The sequence below is a fragment of the Phoxinus phoxinus genome, assembly GCF_949152265.1.
Source record: "Phoxinus phoxinus genome assembly, chromosome: 1".
In the NCBI taxonomy this organism is placed as follows: domain Eukaryota; kingdom Metazoa; phylum Chordata; class Actinopteri; order Cypriniformes; family Leuciscidae; genus Phoxinus; species Phoxinus phoxinus.
The window spans coordinates 8,084,055-8,100,537 of NC_136876.1; the positions used below are offsets into that span (position 1 = coordinate 8,084,055).

The following is a 16,483-nucleotide window of genomic DNA, read 5'->3' on the forward strand; positions in this document are numbered from 1 at the left end:
CCAAACACTTTAATTTGCTACATATGGCCCTGCACTAATAGACATACATGCTTAGAAGTGTCATTTATTAAAAAAACAAACTCAGTAATTTATATATTATTAATTTTGGGCAGATCAGCTCCTGCCACTGTAATTACATCATCAGAGAAGCTCCTCCCAGATCAGTCACATGGTCAGTGAAGCTCCTCCCAAATCAGTCACATGGTCAGTGAAGCTCCTCCCACTGGAGTTCAGCAATAAATGCTGTAAATTCCCATCAGCTGCAAGTGAAGACGAGCATGAAAGCACCAGGAAGAGCTGAAATCTGCAGAGACTGAGTTTATTAAAGAGGACAGTGAGAACACGAGTGATCCAGAACCCTGCAGAATGAAACACACTGAAGATCCTGAAGAACAAAGAGGTTGGTGTTTATTCTTCATTCATTCATGATGCTGGAGAACATTCATGTTAGAAACATTCAAGCACTTCATCACATTTAGATAAACAGTTCACCTATAAAATTGTTCAGAATTGTCTGGTGTTTTTCAACAAATGGTCAGTAAAGGGATGTTTGAGACATTTTTATATTGATTGTCAACATCAGTTTTTTTTTTACATTTATTTTATATCTGGTTCCCAATTTGCAACAATATAGCAACATAGTTATAGATATTCTTCTTGCAGTAACTTTAGTAACAGGGTTGATGAATACAGCCAATGCTGCAGTTTGTGTAAAAACTGAGACAATGGATTGAGATTATTCTCTTGTCTTCCCATCATGCATTAGAAAGATCCCAGATGATGTCACAATTTTTAGAAATGCTCTGTTTTTAAAAGGAGGAAAATCATATCAGGAGTAACAGGGTTGAGTTAAACGTGTAGGACACAGATAATGCTAATAAAAAAAGTTTAAAGCTACACTGTGTGATTTTTACCCCCATCTAGCGGTGAAAAGGTATATGACCATCCAGTGAATATTAGTTTCTGTTCCTCTCAATTCCGATTTCGTTTTAAATCCTACGGTGGCTAATGTAGTCCAAGATTAACATGGCTTCCAGTTCGACCTCGTCCATGAGTATTCCTTCAAGTGATGAGGTTACTTTAGAAAACTATTATAATTTGCAGTAATTTAATTTGTCAGTTAACATATAGGTTATGACATCTGTGTAAAATTAATAATAGTTTTATGTTTTCATTATTTATTTACCATTTCATTGCTAACATCAGCTATCAGTCCCAGACAAATGCAAGCTAATCTTAGTAAAGTAACTTTTATCAGTGCTATCGTTATTCTGTATATTGTACGACATCACTAGCGTAAGGCAACGTTTACATTGTAGGCTATATCATTTTCTCCGTGAGCAGGGCCGGTGCCAGTGAATTGCGGAGACGCGAAAGGCGAAGCTTGAATTAACATGTATGTCCCTCTTTGGCTAATATACTTTCAAGATGGAGGGGCAACATGGCGACCGACATTCGAACCCCTCACCCGTATGTATTTTCAATGGCATATTATACACTCATAAGAATACTTTATTACTTGAACGAAGTAAATATACATTAATGAGCACATATATTTTTGAAAGAACTAAGTGTTTTTAGCTAAGAATAAACTAAAGAAGTTACACAGTGTAGCTTTAATGTGAACGGCCATTAATAATTAAAACGTTTTAGTAAAATAAATATCAATCTCAAAGTTGGTGTCAACATAGGGCAGTATTGTATATTTTAAAGTTAATATCATGTTATATAATTGTGTCATTGATATATTTAATAGTTCTTGCTAAAGAAACCTGGGATTTGTGCCTATAATGTGTTAAAAATAATAATTGGAAGATAAATTGAACGTGGAACGTTTCAAGGACATATCATCAATTTATAAAAAGGCATCAAATTATCATAATATTTTATAACAGTTGTCTACTTTCTACTATTACATCAAGGTTCACTTTGAATTATTTCAATGTACTGAAAATTAAATGTATATTTATATATAATGTATATTGTAATTTTGTCTTTCATGTCAGACCCGATGGAAGAGAGCGAGGAGAGTGAAGAACTGAGAGAAGTGGAGGAGGAACATCATGTCAAACCTGGAGAAAAACCTTTGACTCGCTCAAAGACTCAACAGACATTTTTAAAGAAAACAAGAGCCAAGAAATCTTTCACCTGCACTCAGTGTGGAAACAGTTTCACAACCAAACATAATCTTGATCGTCACATGAGAGTTCACACCGGAGAGACGCCATTCACATGTGATCAATGTGGGAAGAGTTTCACCCAATCTTCACACCTTGAAAGTCACATGAGGATCCACACCGGAGAGAAGCCGTTCTCATGTGATCAGTGCGGCAAATCATTTCTTAGGGCATCAAACCTGAAGAGACACCTGAGAGTTCATATGAAGGAGAAGCCACATTCATGTTCTGTGTGTGGAAAGAGTTTTTCACTGCTGCCATATTTACAAAGACATCAGAAAACTCACACTGGTGTGAGAGAGTACATGTGCTTTGAGTGTGAGAAGACTTTTACTATAGCGAACTGTTTAAAACTGCACCAGAGGATCCACACTGGAGAAAAACCTTACAAGTGTTCACACTGCGACAAGAGATTCAGTGTGTCATCAAATCTGAAAACACATGAGAGGATCCACAGCCGAGAGAAGCCGCACACGTGTGATCTGTGTGGAAAGAGTTTCTCTTTTAAAACTCACTTGAAGCTACACATGAAGATCCATACAGTGGAGAAACCACATCACCACAGTCTGAGATCACAGTAAGTAGTTTATTTTATGTGCTGAGCAACAAAGTCTCTTCTGTGTAAGTTAGCCACACATCACCTTATAGGCAAATCTCTCCTCTCCACCTATAGCCGGTGTGTGGTGAGCACAGGACACTTTGTTCATTGATTGATATTTAATTTGTCAGTTCAGATCAGTGCAAAAAAACACAAATTACTCTCTGGCAGCAGGTGGCGCTCATGACAGAGTAAATGGTCACTTTTTGCAACTTTTTGTTCCTGCCGGTGCGAGAGAGCTGCCATTTCTGCCGCATACGAGAAACATCACAGTTTATCAGCCCAGAGCAATACTAGACAGAGGTTTACTCGTGGGCCGATCTCGATCACGCTGCAAACGTTAATACACCGCACTGGCAAATCCATTGAGAAAGCATTTTAAAGGGGATAGGTCACCCAAAACTGTGGTGTATATGACATTCTTCTTTCAGAAATGTGTTGTAACATTTGCACTTCTGTCACTTTCAGTGCAACTGTACAACAAATTGTAGGTCCTAGAAAATAACTTTAAAGGTCCCATGACATGAAATTTCCACTTTCTGTGAGGTTTTTTAACATTAATATGAGTTCCCATAGCCCAGGGGTCGGCAACCCAAAATGTTGAAAGAGCCATAAAAAAATTAAAAAAAAAAAAAAAACAGCTGTCTGGAGCCGCAAAAAATTAAAAGCCTTATATAAGCCTTATAATGAAGGCAACACATGCTGTAAGTGTCTATATTAGCTTTATTACCCCCCTAGTATCAAAATGTTAATTAGGCTACAAATACATAATGAGCATTCATAATTAAATGTTTATTTTCCCCTGCAGCGCATCCTGGAGAGAATGACGCACCACATGACTACTCTGCTGTACAATGGTGCTTTAAGTTTAACTTCCATTATAATTTTAATGTATTATGTTTTGTTGCATTGATGAAATTAAAGAAATACAATAAAGAAATCAGATTTTTGATGTCATTTTTACTTTAGGATTTGAAAAAACAACAAAATGTGCAATGTGCACATAGGCATCCTGTAATTTCAGACATCCCCATGGAAATAAAATGCAGTCCTCTTCAATCCTCAATAATACAATACAATCCTCTTCTCCCTCTTCTCAAATCTTCGTTGACAGAAATGTTGAAATTACATATTATACACATTTTTACAACGTTGAAAAACTTGTAGAATGTTTGTCATGTTTTTCCTCCTACAGAAATTATATTATTTTTTTTTATAAAATATATATATTTTTTCCATTTTCATATTTTTTAAAAAGCTCCAGGGAGCCACTAGGGCGGCGCTTAAGAGGGAGGGCCGCGGGTTGCCGACCTCTGCCCTAACATGTATATGGTCCCCAAGTTTCTAGAAATTTCAATCGGTGTAAATCAAGCTTTTGCTATTTTTCTCTGCCTTTGAGAAAGTGGAAGCTCAATCGGGCTGATCTTGAATCTCCTCCTTATGACGTCATAAGGAGGAAATGTTACCTCCCCTTTCTCTGCTTTGCCCGCCCAGAGAATATTTCCAGTCCATGAGAAAATGAGCTAGGAAGTAGGAACGCGTGCACGCGATTTTAGTTTGTCCACGAGAGATATCATGGCTTTTGAGCGAGCAAAGCATAATAATTGCTCAATAATTGGATGTACAAATGAACACTGAAGCCTTTTTTTAGTTCCTTCATCCAAGCCCCAGAAGAACCAGTGGATTCATTTCATTTTCTCTGGAAACTCCCCAAAGTTTTGCATGTCTGCGGCAAACATTTCACCGACGACTGTTTCCTCAACTGCCAATACAGAGCTGGCCTCGACGAACGTCTGAAAATAAATCGATCGAGCTAACGTTACCAAGCAACACTTTCTGATGTGTAATTGTTCAAGTTCAGACAGGTAATCTTTCTCTCAAAATTATTTAATACTGCTGTTTATGCCTCAGTAAGTCAAGCCAGTGACTAAAATATCAATTTCACATCGTTTCTTTTAGTAGTATGAAAATAATCGTATTTAAATTGTGAATTTAATCAATGCCGCTGTAACACTGCACAACGAAGCTCTTACTGTATTTACATCACCGTGTTTGCATTGGTGAAAGCAGAGAGAGTGCAGAAACTGCATTGCAATGATAAGATCTTCATTCTCGCGATCAACAACAGACTCCTCTGCTTGCTCAATGCTCATCATGGCAACATTTTATGTGATGGGAATACATCTGAATACTTTAAAAACTTCTGACGATTCTGACGATCTCAATAGCTGTAATAGTAAAAACTTATAATAGCTGTAGTAAAAGTATTCAAGAGAGTTTCACATGTAATACGTAGCTACTGTATTTCATATGCAAGCATGTCAGCCAATCACAGCAGTGGCCGGTAACACTGAATCTCACACAGACACGCCCCTTCAAACAGAGCGTTCAAATCAGTGTCACAGTGTCTGGTGGTTCCCTGGGTTTAACACTAGAGGTCTCAGTTTTCACGGTGTCTAGGCATTTTCACTACATTTCCCATAATCCTGTCTGTCACTGATTGTTCATTTCCTTCAGCTGTTTCTCGTCACCTTGTTTGCACTTGTTGCTGCCTGTTACTGTTCATGTCTTGTGTTTTTGGATTGCTTACATGGTATTTGACCCCTGCCTGGACTGATCGTGAGTACGGATTCCCCCATTAAAATACTGCACTTAGATCTTCGTGTCTTGTGTGTGTGTGGTGACAGAAGGACTCCGTCACAAATAGATCCAGCAGTACGGATACGATCCGGTCGGTATGTGGATACCGCGTGGCGAGATTTTCCCTCCGGGAAAGGATGAAGGATCCTCGATTTCTTTGTTAGCCTATTTTTCAATGTGTGCTAGAAGGAATGAGGAGACCATAGCCACCAGGTTCGTAGCGGAGACGGTAAATTCCCCAGAGATGGTGAGTTCGATGCCACCGAGACGCCATCATTGACGGAGGAGGAGGAGGAGACACAGCCCGTCTGCCCAGTCAGAGACTGTTCACGTCCCGTCTGCCCAGTCAGAGACTGTTCACGTCCCGTCTGCCCAGTCAGAGACTGTTCACGTCCCGTCTGCCCAGTCAGAGACTGGGAACGTCCCGTCTGCCCAGTCAGAGACTGTTCACGTCCCGTCTGCCCAGTCAGAGACTGTTCACGTCCCGTCTGCCCAGTCAGAGACTGTTCACGTCCCGTCTGCCCAGTCAGAGACTGTTCACGTCCCGTCTGCGCAGTCAGAGACTGTTCACGTCCCGTCTGCGCAGTCAGAGACTGTTCACGTCCCGTCTGCCCAGTCAGAGACTGTTCACGTCCCGTCTGCCCAGTCAGAGACTGTTCACGTCACGTCTGCCCAGTCAGAGACTGTTCACGTCACGTCTGCCCAGTTTGAGACGGGTCTAGAGATGCCCATTTGTGGGGCCGCCAAGGCAATGATGGACTATTTGGAGCGTCTGGCTCGAATCCTGGACATGCCAGTGTCTGCTGTTCCAGAGCCGGAGCCAGTGTCTGCTGTTCCAGAGCCGGAGCCAGTGTCTGCTGTTCCAGAGCCGGAGCCGGTGGTGTCTGTTCCAGAGCCGCAGCCGGTGGTGTCTGTTCCAGAGCCGGAGCCGGTGGTGTCTGTTGCAGTTCCTGAGCCGGTGGTGTCTGTTGCAGTTCCTGAGCCGGTGGTGTCTGTTGCAGTTCCTGAGCCGGTGGTGTCTGTTGCAGTTCCTGAGCCGGTGGTGTCTGTTGCAGTTCCTGAGCCGGTGGTGTCTGTTGCAGTTCCTGAGTCGGTGGTGTCTGTTGCAGTTCCTGAGCCGGTGGTGTCTGTTGCAGTTCCTGAGCCGGTGGTGTCTGTTGCAGTCCCTGAGCCGGTGGTGTCTGTTGCAGTTTCTGAGCCGGTGGTGTCTGTTGCAGTTCCTGAGCCGGTGGTGTCTGTTGCAGTTCCTGAGCCGGTGGTGTCTGTTGCAGTTCCTGAGCCGGTGGTGTCTGTTGCAGTTCCTGAGCCGGTGGTGTCTGTTGCAGTTCCTGAGCCGGTGGTGTCTGTTGCAGTTCCTGAGCCTGTGGTGTCTGTTGCAGTTCCTGAGCTGGTGGTGTCTGTTGCTGTTCCTGAGCCGGTGGTGTCTGTTGCTGTTCCTGAGCCGGTGGTGTCTGTTGCTGTTGCAGTTCCTGAGCCGGTGGTGTCTGTTGCTGTTGCAGTTCCTGAGCCGGTGGTGTCTGTTGCTGTTGCAGTTCCTGAGCCGGTGGTGTCTGTTGCTGTTGCAGTTCCTGAGCCGGTGGTGTCTGTTGCAGTTCCTGAGCCGGTGGTGTCTGTTGCAGTTCCTGAGCCGGTGGTGTCTGTTGCAGTTCCTGAGCCGGTGGTGTCTGTTGCAGTTCCTGAGCCGGTGGTGTCTGTTGCAGTTCCTGAGCCAGTGGTGTCTGTTGCTGTTCCTGAGCCGGTGGTGTCTGTTGCTGTTCCTGAGCCGGTGGTGTCTGTTGCTGTTGCAGTTCCTGAGCCGGTGGTGTCTGTTGCTGTTGCAGTTCCTGAGCCGGTGGTGTCTGTTGCTGTTGCAGTTCCTGAGCCGGTGGTGTCTGTTGCAGTTCCTGAGCCGGTGGTGTCTGTTGCTGTTCCTGAGCCGGTGGTGTCTGTTGCTGTTGCAGTTCCTGAGCCGGTGGTGTCTGTTGCTGTTGCAGTTCCTGAGCCGGTGGTGTCTGTTGCTGTTGCAGTTCCTGAGCCGGTGGTGTCTGTTGCTGTTGCAGTTCCTGAGCCGGTGGTGTCTGTTGCAGTTCCTGAGCCGGTGGTGTCTGTTGCAGTTCCTGAGCCGGTGGTGTCTGTTGCAGTTCCTGAGCCGGTGGTGTCTGTTGCAGTTCCTGAGCCGGTGGTGTCTGTTGCAGTTCCTGAGCCAGTGGTGTCTGTTGCTGTTCCTGAGCCGGTGGTGTCTGTTGCTGTTCCTGAGCCGGTGGTGTCTGTTGCTGTTGCAGTTCCTGAGCCGGTGGTGTCTGTTGCTGTTGCAGTTCCTGAGCCGGTGGTGTCTGTTGCTGTTGCAGTTCCTGAGCCGGTGGTGTCTGTTGCAGTTCCTGAGCCGGTGGTGTCTGTTGCAGTTCCTGAGCCGGTGGTGTCTGTTGCAGTTCCTGAGCCGGTGGTGTCTGTTGCAGTTCCTGAGCCGGTGGTGTCTGTTCCAGTTCCTGAGCCGGTGGTGTCTGTTCCAGTTCCTGAGCCGGTGGTGTCTGTTCCAGTTCCTGAGCCGGTGGTGTCTGTGACTGTTCCTGAGCCAGGGTCTGTCTCTGTTCCGCCTTGGTCTTTACCGCCATGGCCGCCCGAGTGGTCGGCTTCACCCTGGTCGCCTCCGCCATGGCCGCCCGAGTGGTCGTCTTCACCCTGGTCGTCTCCGCCGTGGCCGCCCGAGGGGTTTTCTCCGCCGTGGTCGCCGAGGGGTCTCCACCGCCGTGGCCGCCCGAGGAGTCTTCACCGCCGTGGCCGCCCGAGGGGTCTTCACCGCCGTGGCCGCCCGAGGGGTCTTCACCGCCGTGGCCGCCCGAGGGGTCTTCACCGCCGTGGCCGCCCGAGGGGTCTTCACCGCCGTGGCCGCCCGAGGGGACTTCACCGCCGTGGCCGCCCGAGGGGTCTTCACCGCCGTGGCCGCCCGAGGGGTCTTCACCGCCGTGGCCGCCCGAGGGGTCTTCACCGCCGTGGCCGCCCGAGGGGTCTTCACCGCCGTGGCCGCCCGAGGGGTCTTCACCGCCGTGGCCGCCCGAGGGGTCTTAACCGCCGTGGCCGCCCGAGGGGTCTGGTAGCCGCTCCGTAGAGGGGAGGTTATGTCACAGTGTCTGGTGGTTCCCTGGGTTTAACACTAGAGGTCTCAGTTTTCACGGTGTCTAGGCATTTTCACTACATTTCCCATAATCCTGTCTGTCACTGATTGTTCATTTCCTTCAGCTGTTTCTCGTCACCTTGTTTGCACTTGTGTATATATACTCTGTCTGTTTCAGTGTTTGTCACAGAGTCCTTGTTTAATGTCCCCACACTTCCGTTCCTGTTGCTGCCTGTTACTGTTCATGTCTTGTGTTTTTGGATTGCTTACATGGTATTTGACCCCTGCCTGGACTGATCGTGAGTACGGATTCCCCCATTAAAATACTGCACTTGGATCTTCGTGTCTTGTGTGTGTGTCGTGACAATCAGAGGCTAAAATCAGACTAGAAAAAAATGCCTTTTATTTCTAAATGATGACTATTTTTGATCTAAAAACCATACTAACATTATAAGGGCAACCCAGGAAACATTATACAATAATAAAATAACACCATGTCATGGGACCTTTAAGTGTTCATTCAATGTTGCTTGTGTAAAAAAATAAAAAATAAATCACACTTAATCCTTTTTTTAATAATTGAGCCAAAACCAAAATGTGGTTACCAAAACAATAACCAAAACGCTCTCCCCTAATTCCATTATTTTAAGTTCTGAAAGTATTAGTTTGCTTCTGGGGGTTCCCAGCCAACACAGAACGTCCCCCTAACGTTAGTATTTGGTTCCTGTTTGGTTATTGTTTTGGGAACTAAATAATAATGTTGTAGGAATGCTTTTTATTTAAAAAAAAATGTTTTTAACAATGAAATAATGTTCCCAGAACGTTGCAGTTATTTTTAACAACATATACATTTTTAATAACATAGAAATAGTTTATATGGAATTCTTAGGTTATTGTTTTCATAAATATGTAAACTAGCTTTCCAATTAAAACGACTTGTACCAAATGACCTGTACTGAGCTCTGAAACTAGTTTATGCTGCATTTAATAAAATGTAGCAATTAGATAAATCAAAAACGCATTATATTGTGAATGTGAAAAGCACAGAAATCATAATTCATCTAAATTTACTGCTCCTCTGATCTGCACACGCGTTGTTGTACACAGTGCAGTGCTTCTGGGCTCTACGTCAGAACGCTGCGTCATTATTGGCCAGCTCCTGCGTCAGGATCACGTGACCAGCATCGGCCAATAGAGACAGCGACACGTGTCATAATCTGAAAACGTCTCAGGTTACGCATGCAACCCTGGTTCCCTGAGAGGAAACGAGACGCTGCGTTTGAGATGCGGTGGGAACGCCCTGCGTGATTGCGTCGTGAAGCACGTGTATAATCAGTCCAATGGAAAGACGAGACGTCATCGACCAGGAAGCTATAAAGCACCCCTGAAAACAGACAGCTTCTGAAAAGCTGAAGCAAGTCGATCACAGGCATGCACGGAGTATTTCAAAGCAACGCAGCGTCCCTCTCAGGGAACCAGGGTTACATGCGTAACCTGAGACGTTCCCTTTCAAGGGAACTCTAGCTGCGTTTAAGACGCGATGGGAACCCTACACCCACGACGCCATATGACAAATGCCTGTTCTGCGTGAAGTCAATGCGCACACTAAGCAGCAAATACCCTGCAATGGAGCCAAGATCCAAGTAATGTGGCCTCAACTACACCTAATACATTGCATCCAGTCCAAGCGGAGCTGGATGCGTCAGGGATAACCACACAGGGCAAAGTTTTGACCGAAGTTCTCCCAAAGGAGCTCCACCACCTCGAGGTGAAGTCTCCATTCCCCGAGCCTCAGCCCCTGCCTCAACAGGATATCTTCTCTGATATACGAGACCATCAGTGTGTTGTCCGGAAGGACAGGCACATGGTGACCTCTCGGTTCTGACAGGAAGTATTTAGATTCTCGGATACCGCCATCACTTCTAGCCAATTATGTGCCAAAAGGAAGATGATCCACTCACCACTCATGATCACCCCCCACTTGTGAGGGAAGCATCCGTCGATAGCATAAGCGTCGACAAGAAGCCCCGAACACTGGGCCTGGGCGAGGAACCAAGGTTCTTCCACATGACCGAAGCACGTAGGCATAGCCGCGTGACCTTGATCATGTGAAAATGGATTTCCCCTCGGAGAAAACCCCTTGGTCCTGAGCCACCACTCATGTACAGAAGACCAAAGTAATATGTTGGACACAGCTGCCATGAGACCCAACAGTCTGAAACTGTTCCACAGTGAGTGACTGGCCTAGATTTACCCCATTTACGGAGAATCGTTTAAAATACACCTAGAAAAGACAATCACTAATCACTGTTATGGTGACTTCAAATGAAACATCTGAGTTAAACCTCTGTTAATTCTCAATAAGAACTTATGTAGACGTCTGACAGAAATAAAGTCAGTCTGGTTAGTAATAAGTGAAGCTGGTAATGCTGTTTGTGGAGTTGTTTATTCCTCCTCTGCTGAGATCTTTACAGATTTAATGTCTTCTTTTCTCTTCAGTGGATTTCATCTAAGGCTGTGTCTGAAGTCAGTTGTAGTTCTTGTGTTTCTGCTCATTTCTTTTTCTGTTCTCTTCTTTCCTTCAGTGATTCTGCTTGTTAACAGGCTTATTAATGCTGAAATAACTCCAGATTTAATATACACAAACTTTGTGGCTCAGATAAGGTCCTGTTCTGGTTTATTTGTGTCTGCTTGTGGCCCAGATCTGGCAAACAGGAGTGGTCCACTCAAGTGCCATCATTCCACGCTGCATGTGGGCCAGATCCGCATTCCACAAGTGCCAGATGTGGGCCGGATCTGCGCCGAAACAATGTTGCTATCTGGATAGTAACTCCACAGACAATATACAACCAGAAATGTTGTATTTTTAATAAAATACATCCATCATCATATAATTGTATCTCTCTTGTCAGGAATGGCAAGATCAACTTCTGCTGAAAAGCAGTGTCTTTATAGACAGCGCAGAGATGCAGAGTTCCTTCAAAAGAAACAGCAGACCTATTTAAAAAACATTCAGTGCAAAACAAGACTGAGAATTGGAGATCTGGCAGCGAGGGGAAAGAGAGAAGCAAGGAAGAACTGGAGAATATATAAGGCAGAAAACAGGGCGATAAAGCACAGACACACCATTCAGATAGTCCAAGGAGGATACCCAGCACATCCAGGTTAGGTTTTAGGACGTATAAAAGGGATTGTAACTGTAAATCATATTTTGTATGTAAATAATTAAAATTATATTATTTGATGGCAATTCATGTCCAGAGGAGATGGGGGAGAAATACTGGAAATACCGTGTCAGTTCTTCCAGAGGCCGATTGCTTTAGTTCAGTTCAGGATGTGTCACTGCAGCTGGTTTGCTCTCCTTTGTCTATGAGCTTGTTTTTGCATTACAGTCAGATTTAGAGTGAGAAACAGGTTGTTTTAATTATATTTTTAATGCAGTTTTTCTTTAAATGATACTTCTTGTAATCCTACTCGTGATTAATTTCATTATTTTGCTCAATAAACTTTTTTTTTTGTGATCAACTTTTTATTGTCTTTAGAAATAACATGCATTCAAACAAACAGACAGGGAAGGGGGAGCAACAGATATCCCTAATTTAACATCATTGTGAAGACATACACCTGGATTAGATATATAATCAATTTGTAGTATAGAGGACAAAACCAAGTTTACATTAGTCCATAGGTTGACGACAATTGGACACTCCCAAAACATATGAAGAAAAGTACCTGATGATGCAGTGCTACACATATGGTAGTCATAGGTTGATTGCAGTTTCATTTTGAACCTCTTGTAAGGAGTTATGGATGACTTTGAAATGGATTGGACGATGAGCCAAGTTTTTAGAAATTAAGATTAGATTAGACCACACCCTCTCCCAGTCGACAGATACATTAAAATCGGATAATTCACGATTCCAGATAGATTTAATAGAAAGAGGTTTAGCAATGTGATCATTACTATATATTAAAGAAACAGAAGGCCGACCAGAGGATGGTGCGATCCAATCCCACATAGGATGAGAGGAAATGGGGGATGCCCAGGGAACTCCATATGCCTTAAGAGCTGAGCGTAACTGAAAAAAGACAAAATAGAAAAAATAAAATTAGGCCGAGGTAACAAGTTCATTTTGACTGTATTATTGGGGATAATATTACCAGTTAGGACTGATGACTCAGGTGAGTGGTAAAGTGTCTTTATCATAGAAATGTAATATTCACCAAAACCAAAACATTGCAGAACTGCCCACATATAGTTCCACTCTAGCCTGTCAAAGGCTTTTTCTGCGTCAAGTGAAAAAAACGAAAGGACTCGGATGGGCGTCTGCAAAATCAAGAACATGAAAAAGTCGACCCATATTATCGGATGCGTGACACCCCTTAATAAAACCGGTTTGGTCCTCCTTGATTAAACTATGAATTAATTTCTCCATGCGACATTCAGGAACTTTAGCATAAACTTTTAAATCGCATGGGATGAGTGATATTGGTCTGTAGTTGGAGCAATCTAGTGGATCTTTCCCTTTTTTAAGAAGCAATGATATCAAGAATGTCTTTTGATCTCTATGAAATGCCCCATGCTGTATTGCAAAATTAAACCAATCAAGCATGAGAGTCCCTACCAAATCCCATATTTCTAAGTACAATTCAGGAGGGAGACCATCTAGGCCTGGTGACTTGCCCCTTTGAAGGCTTTTAGTGATTCATGGAGCTCCTCCAAATTTAACGGGGCCTCCAACGAGTCTTTATCCATCTGTGGGATTCGAGGCAGTACTCATTTACCTAGATACTCTTTGCAGATTGACTCATCATACTCGGTTTCGGCTTTGTATAAATTTGTGTAATTTTTTTTAAATATATCATTAATTAAAACAGGATTCGTGGTGACCTGATCATCCGAAGATTTTATTTGCACTGATAAATGCCTTAGACTCGCATTCCCTCAACCTGAGGGCCAATAAGTGGCTAGGTCTCTCCGATTCGAAATAATATTTTTGCCTAGTTCTATGTAAAATAAACTCTGCCTTTGATTGTGAAAGTATATCATATTCTTCTTTTAAGGAGGACAGTCGTGTAGCTTGTTGATCAGAATTTTTTTGGTTTTGTAGGTTTTATAATAACTGGATCTTACTTTCCAATTGTGTAAACTTGCGGGTTTTTGCTTTGGAAAGAGTAGAAGAGAAGGAAATACAAAATCCTCGTATAGCACATTTAGTCGTTTCCCACAGTATTTGAGGGTCTATATTGTGAGATGTATTAATTTCTAGAAATTCCTTTATATAATCTTTTATTGAATTAATGAATATCTGATTATTTAGTATGGATGTGTTAAACCGCCATCTAGGGGCCTTGGTCTTGATGCTGGAAAGGCGAACATTACACAACACTGCAGAGTGATCAGACAATAACATTGGTAATATAGAGATGGAAGAGTTGGATGAAATTAGAGATGGGCTGAGAAATATGTAATATATCCTAGAGAAAGTCTTATGTCTGTTAGAAAAAAGTGAAGTCCTTAGATGCAGTATTCTGAATTCTCCAAAGATCGATTATATTAAGTTTAGTGATAAATTTATTCAATAACTTAGAAGACAGGTTAGCTGCTGTATCAGTGTGAGATTTATCTAATGCAGGATTTAAGACAGCATTAAAATCTCCACCCACCACTAAACGACAATCAGTCTGCTCAAGCAATGTATTGGAAATATTTGTGAAAAATGCACTGTCTGCCTCATTCGGGCAGTAAATGGAGGACAATGTTAACCTGTCATTATGTATTTTGCAACGGATAAAAACAAATCTACCTTCATCATCATTCTCAGTATGTTCAACAGTGAAATGTAGCTTTCTATCGACTAAGATAAGCACCCCCTTAGTTTTATTAAGAGCACAAGAGAAGGCTGCCAATTTATAATACTTATTTCGAAACCGTGCCACATCGCATTGTTTTAAATGGGTCTCTTGTATCAGGGCACAGGAAATCGATTTACGGTGCAAATATTCTAATATACGGGTACGTTTAATAGGATAATTTAATCCATTCACATTCAGTGATAAGATATTCAGAACATGCATTGCATGTTCGTAATGCCAAGAGGATTATGTCTAAGTGAAGACAGGGCGATTTTTCTATCGCCCTACAATCCATCGCGCTCTTTAAGATCGCTAAATTCGAGGCTTTTGGTCGTACCTAGGATATCTAAGTCCACTAAAGGAGGGAGGGCGTTTTCACATCTAGCTCCTAAACTCTGGAATAGCCTTCCTGATATTGTCCGAGGCTCATACTCGCTCTCCCAGTTTAAAACTAGATTAAAGACGCATCTCTTTAGCCAAGCATTCACATAATGCATCTCATACCTTTTATACTACAGTTAAATCAGATCAAATGCATTCATATTATGAACAGCAGCTACGCTAATTATTTCCCATCGGCCTTTTTTGTTGTTATCTTGGGACGCCTGTCCCTCCAGTTATGTATCCAGCCTCTCATGGAGACTTCAGATGCCCCAACGCCTGTGAAGAGATGACCCAACGCCTGTGAAGAGACGACCCAACGCCTGTGAAGAGACGACCCAACGCCTGTGAAGAGACGACCCAACGCCTGTGAAGAGACGACCCAACGCCTGTGAAGAGACGACCCAACGCCTGTGAAGAGACGACCCAACGCCTGTGAAGAGACGACCCAACGCCTGTGAAGAGACGACCCAACGCCTGTGAAGAGACGACCCAACGCCTGTGAAGAGACGACCCAACGCCGGCGATATGTTATGCCCTAAATTTATACATGATTAACTACCTGTATTTTTGTATGTACATTGTGGAAATGCATTTTCTGTAAAGCTGCTTTGAAACAATATGTATTGTGAAAAGCGCTATACAAATAAATTTGAATTGAATTGAAGAGAAACAAAAGCAATACCATCCTGTAAGTGACATGTGAACGTTAGTACATATCCTAGATATCCTAGACATGACCCCAAAAAGCCCACAGAGCCAAACAAGTATTTATCGAACCTACTCTACATTAGCCCGAAGGAGAGAAGTAAAGAAGAAAAAAGAAAGAGAAGAAAAAAAAAATAATGAAAAAAAAAAAAAATAGCTGCATTGTTGCTTACCAGTCAACGGACAAGTGTACAGGATGAGGAGGACAAGATTTCAACAACAAATCAACAAGTGTCCATGGCCACCTTGTTATTGTCCTCTTCGGGGGAGTTAGGATCACCACAAACCTTGTCGTTAGGTTCTCCTCGTCGAGCTGAAGAGGTGGCGACGGTAGCCGCTGCATTCCCGTTGCTTTTTAGAGCTGCAGAATACGTCTTCTTCGAATAAGCCGCCGGATAGATGAGGAAGGGCTGGAGACCGAGTGCAGTCATCTTCTTCAAGACTGGATTAAAGCTCTTTCTCTTTCTCTTCTGTGACAATGAGCAGACAAAATCCTCCGCTTTTTGAGGAGAATCGAACATCATCTGCTCACCCTTGTGCCGTAGTTTAATTGCCGCCGGATAGATGAGGAAGGGCTGGAGACCGAGTGCAGTCATCTTCTTCAAGAGCTCTTTCTCTTGGTAGTTGCGGCTGGGCTAATGTCGGGAAAAAATAATAGCCTATATTTCACCGGATACGCCTGCCGAGCACCCTTCAGGATCAACGACCTGTCATGCCATCTTAGTGCACGGAAGATGAGAGTACGCGGCCGATTGGAGTTTTTCCTCCCGTCATACATTAGCCCGAAGGATCTCGGTCGATCTCGATGTGGCGGCCTTTCAGTGAAGGGATCCACTTGGAAAGATTAGCTCTAAGGAAGCCAGCTGCATCGTGGCCATCCGCCCCTTCCGGTAACCCCACCAGTCGTACATTATTTCTCCTGTTCCAGTCTTCAATGTCCGTCATTTTTTCGGTAAGTTGTTCCAGCTGATTTCTTAAGTTTGTGACTGTCCTCCTATCCTCACGTGCAGCTGCCTGAACGGAATCGACCCG

General features: G+C 43.7%; 2 protein-coding genes across 2 annotated transcripts in view; one reads left to right on the forward strand and one right to left on the reverse strand.

The window, feature by feature from the left end:
- The window catches only part of LOC307000642 (uncharacterized protein), a 395,066-nt gene that overhangs the window by 105,152 nt on the left and 273,431 nt on the right, over positions 1–16,483 (reverse strand). The window lies entirely within an intron of this gene.
- Positions 265–3,811, forward strand: LOC307001535 (uncharacterized protein). The gene is made up of 3 exons (XM_079618171.1): positions 265–400; positions 2,007–2,754; positions 3,584–3,811. Exons 1-3 carry the CDS (start codon positions 367–369, stop codon positions 3,600–3,602), a joined length of 801 nt encoding a protein of 266 aa, XP_079474297.1. The 5' UTR covers positions 265–366; the 3' UTR covers positions 3,603–3,811.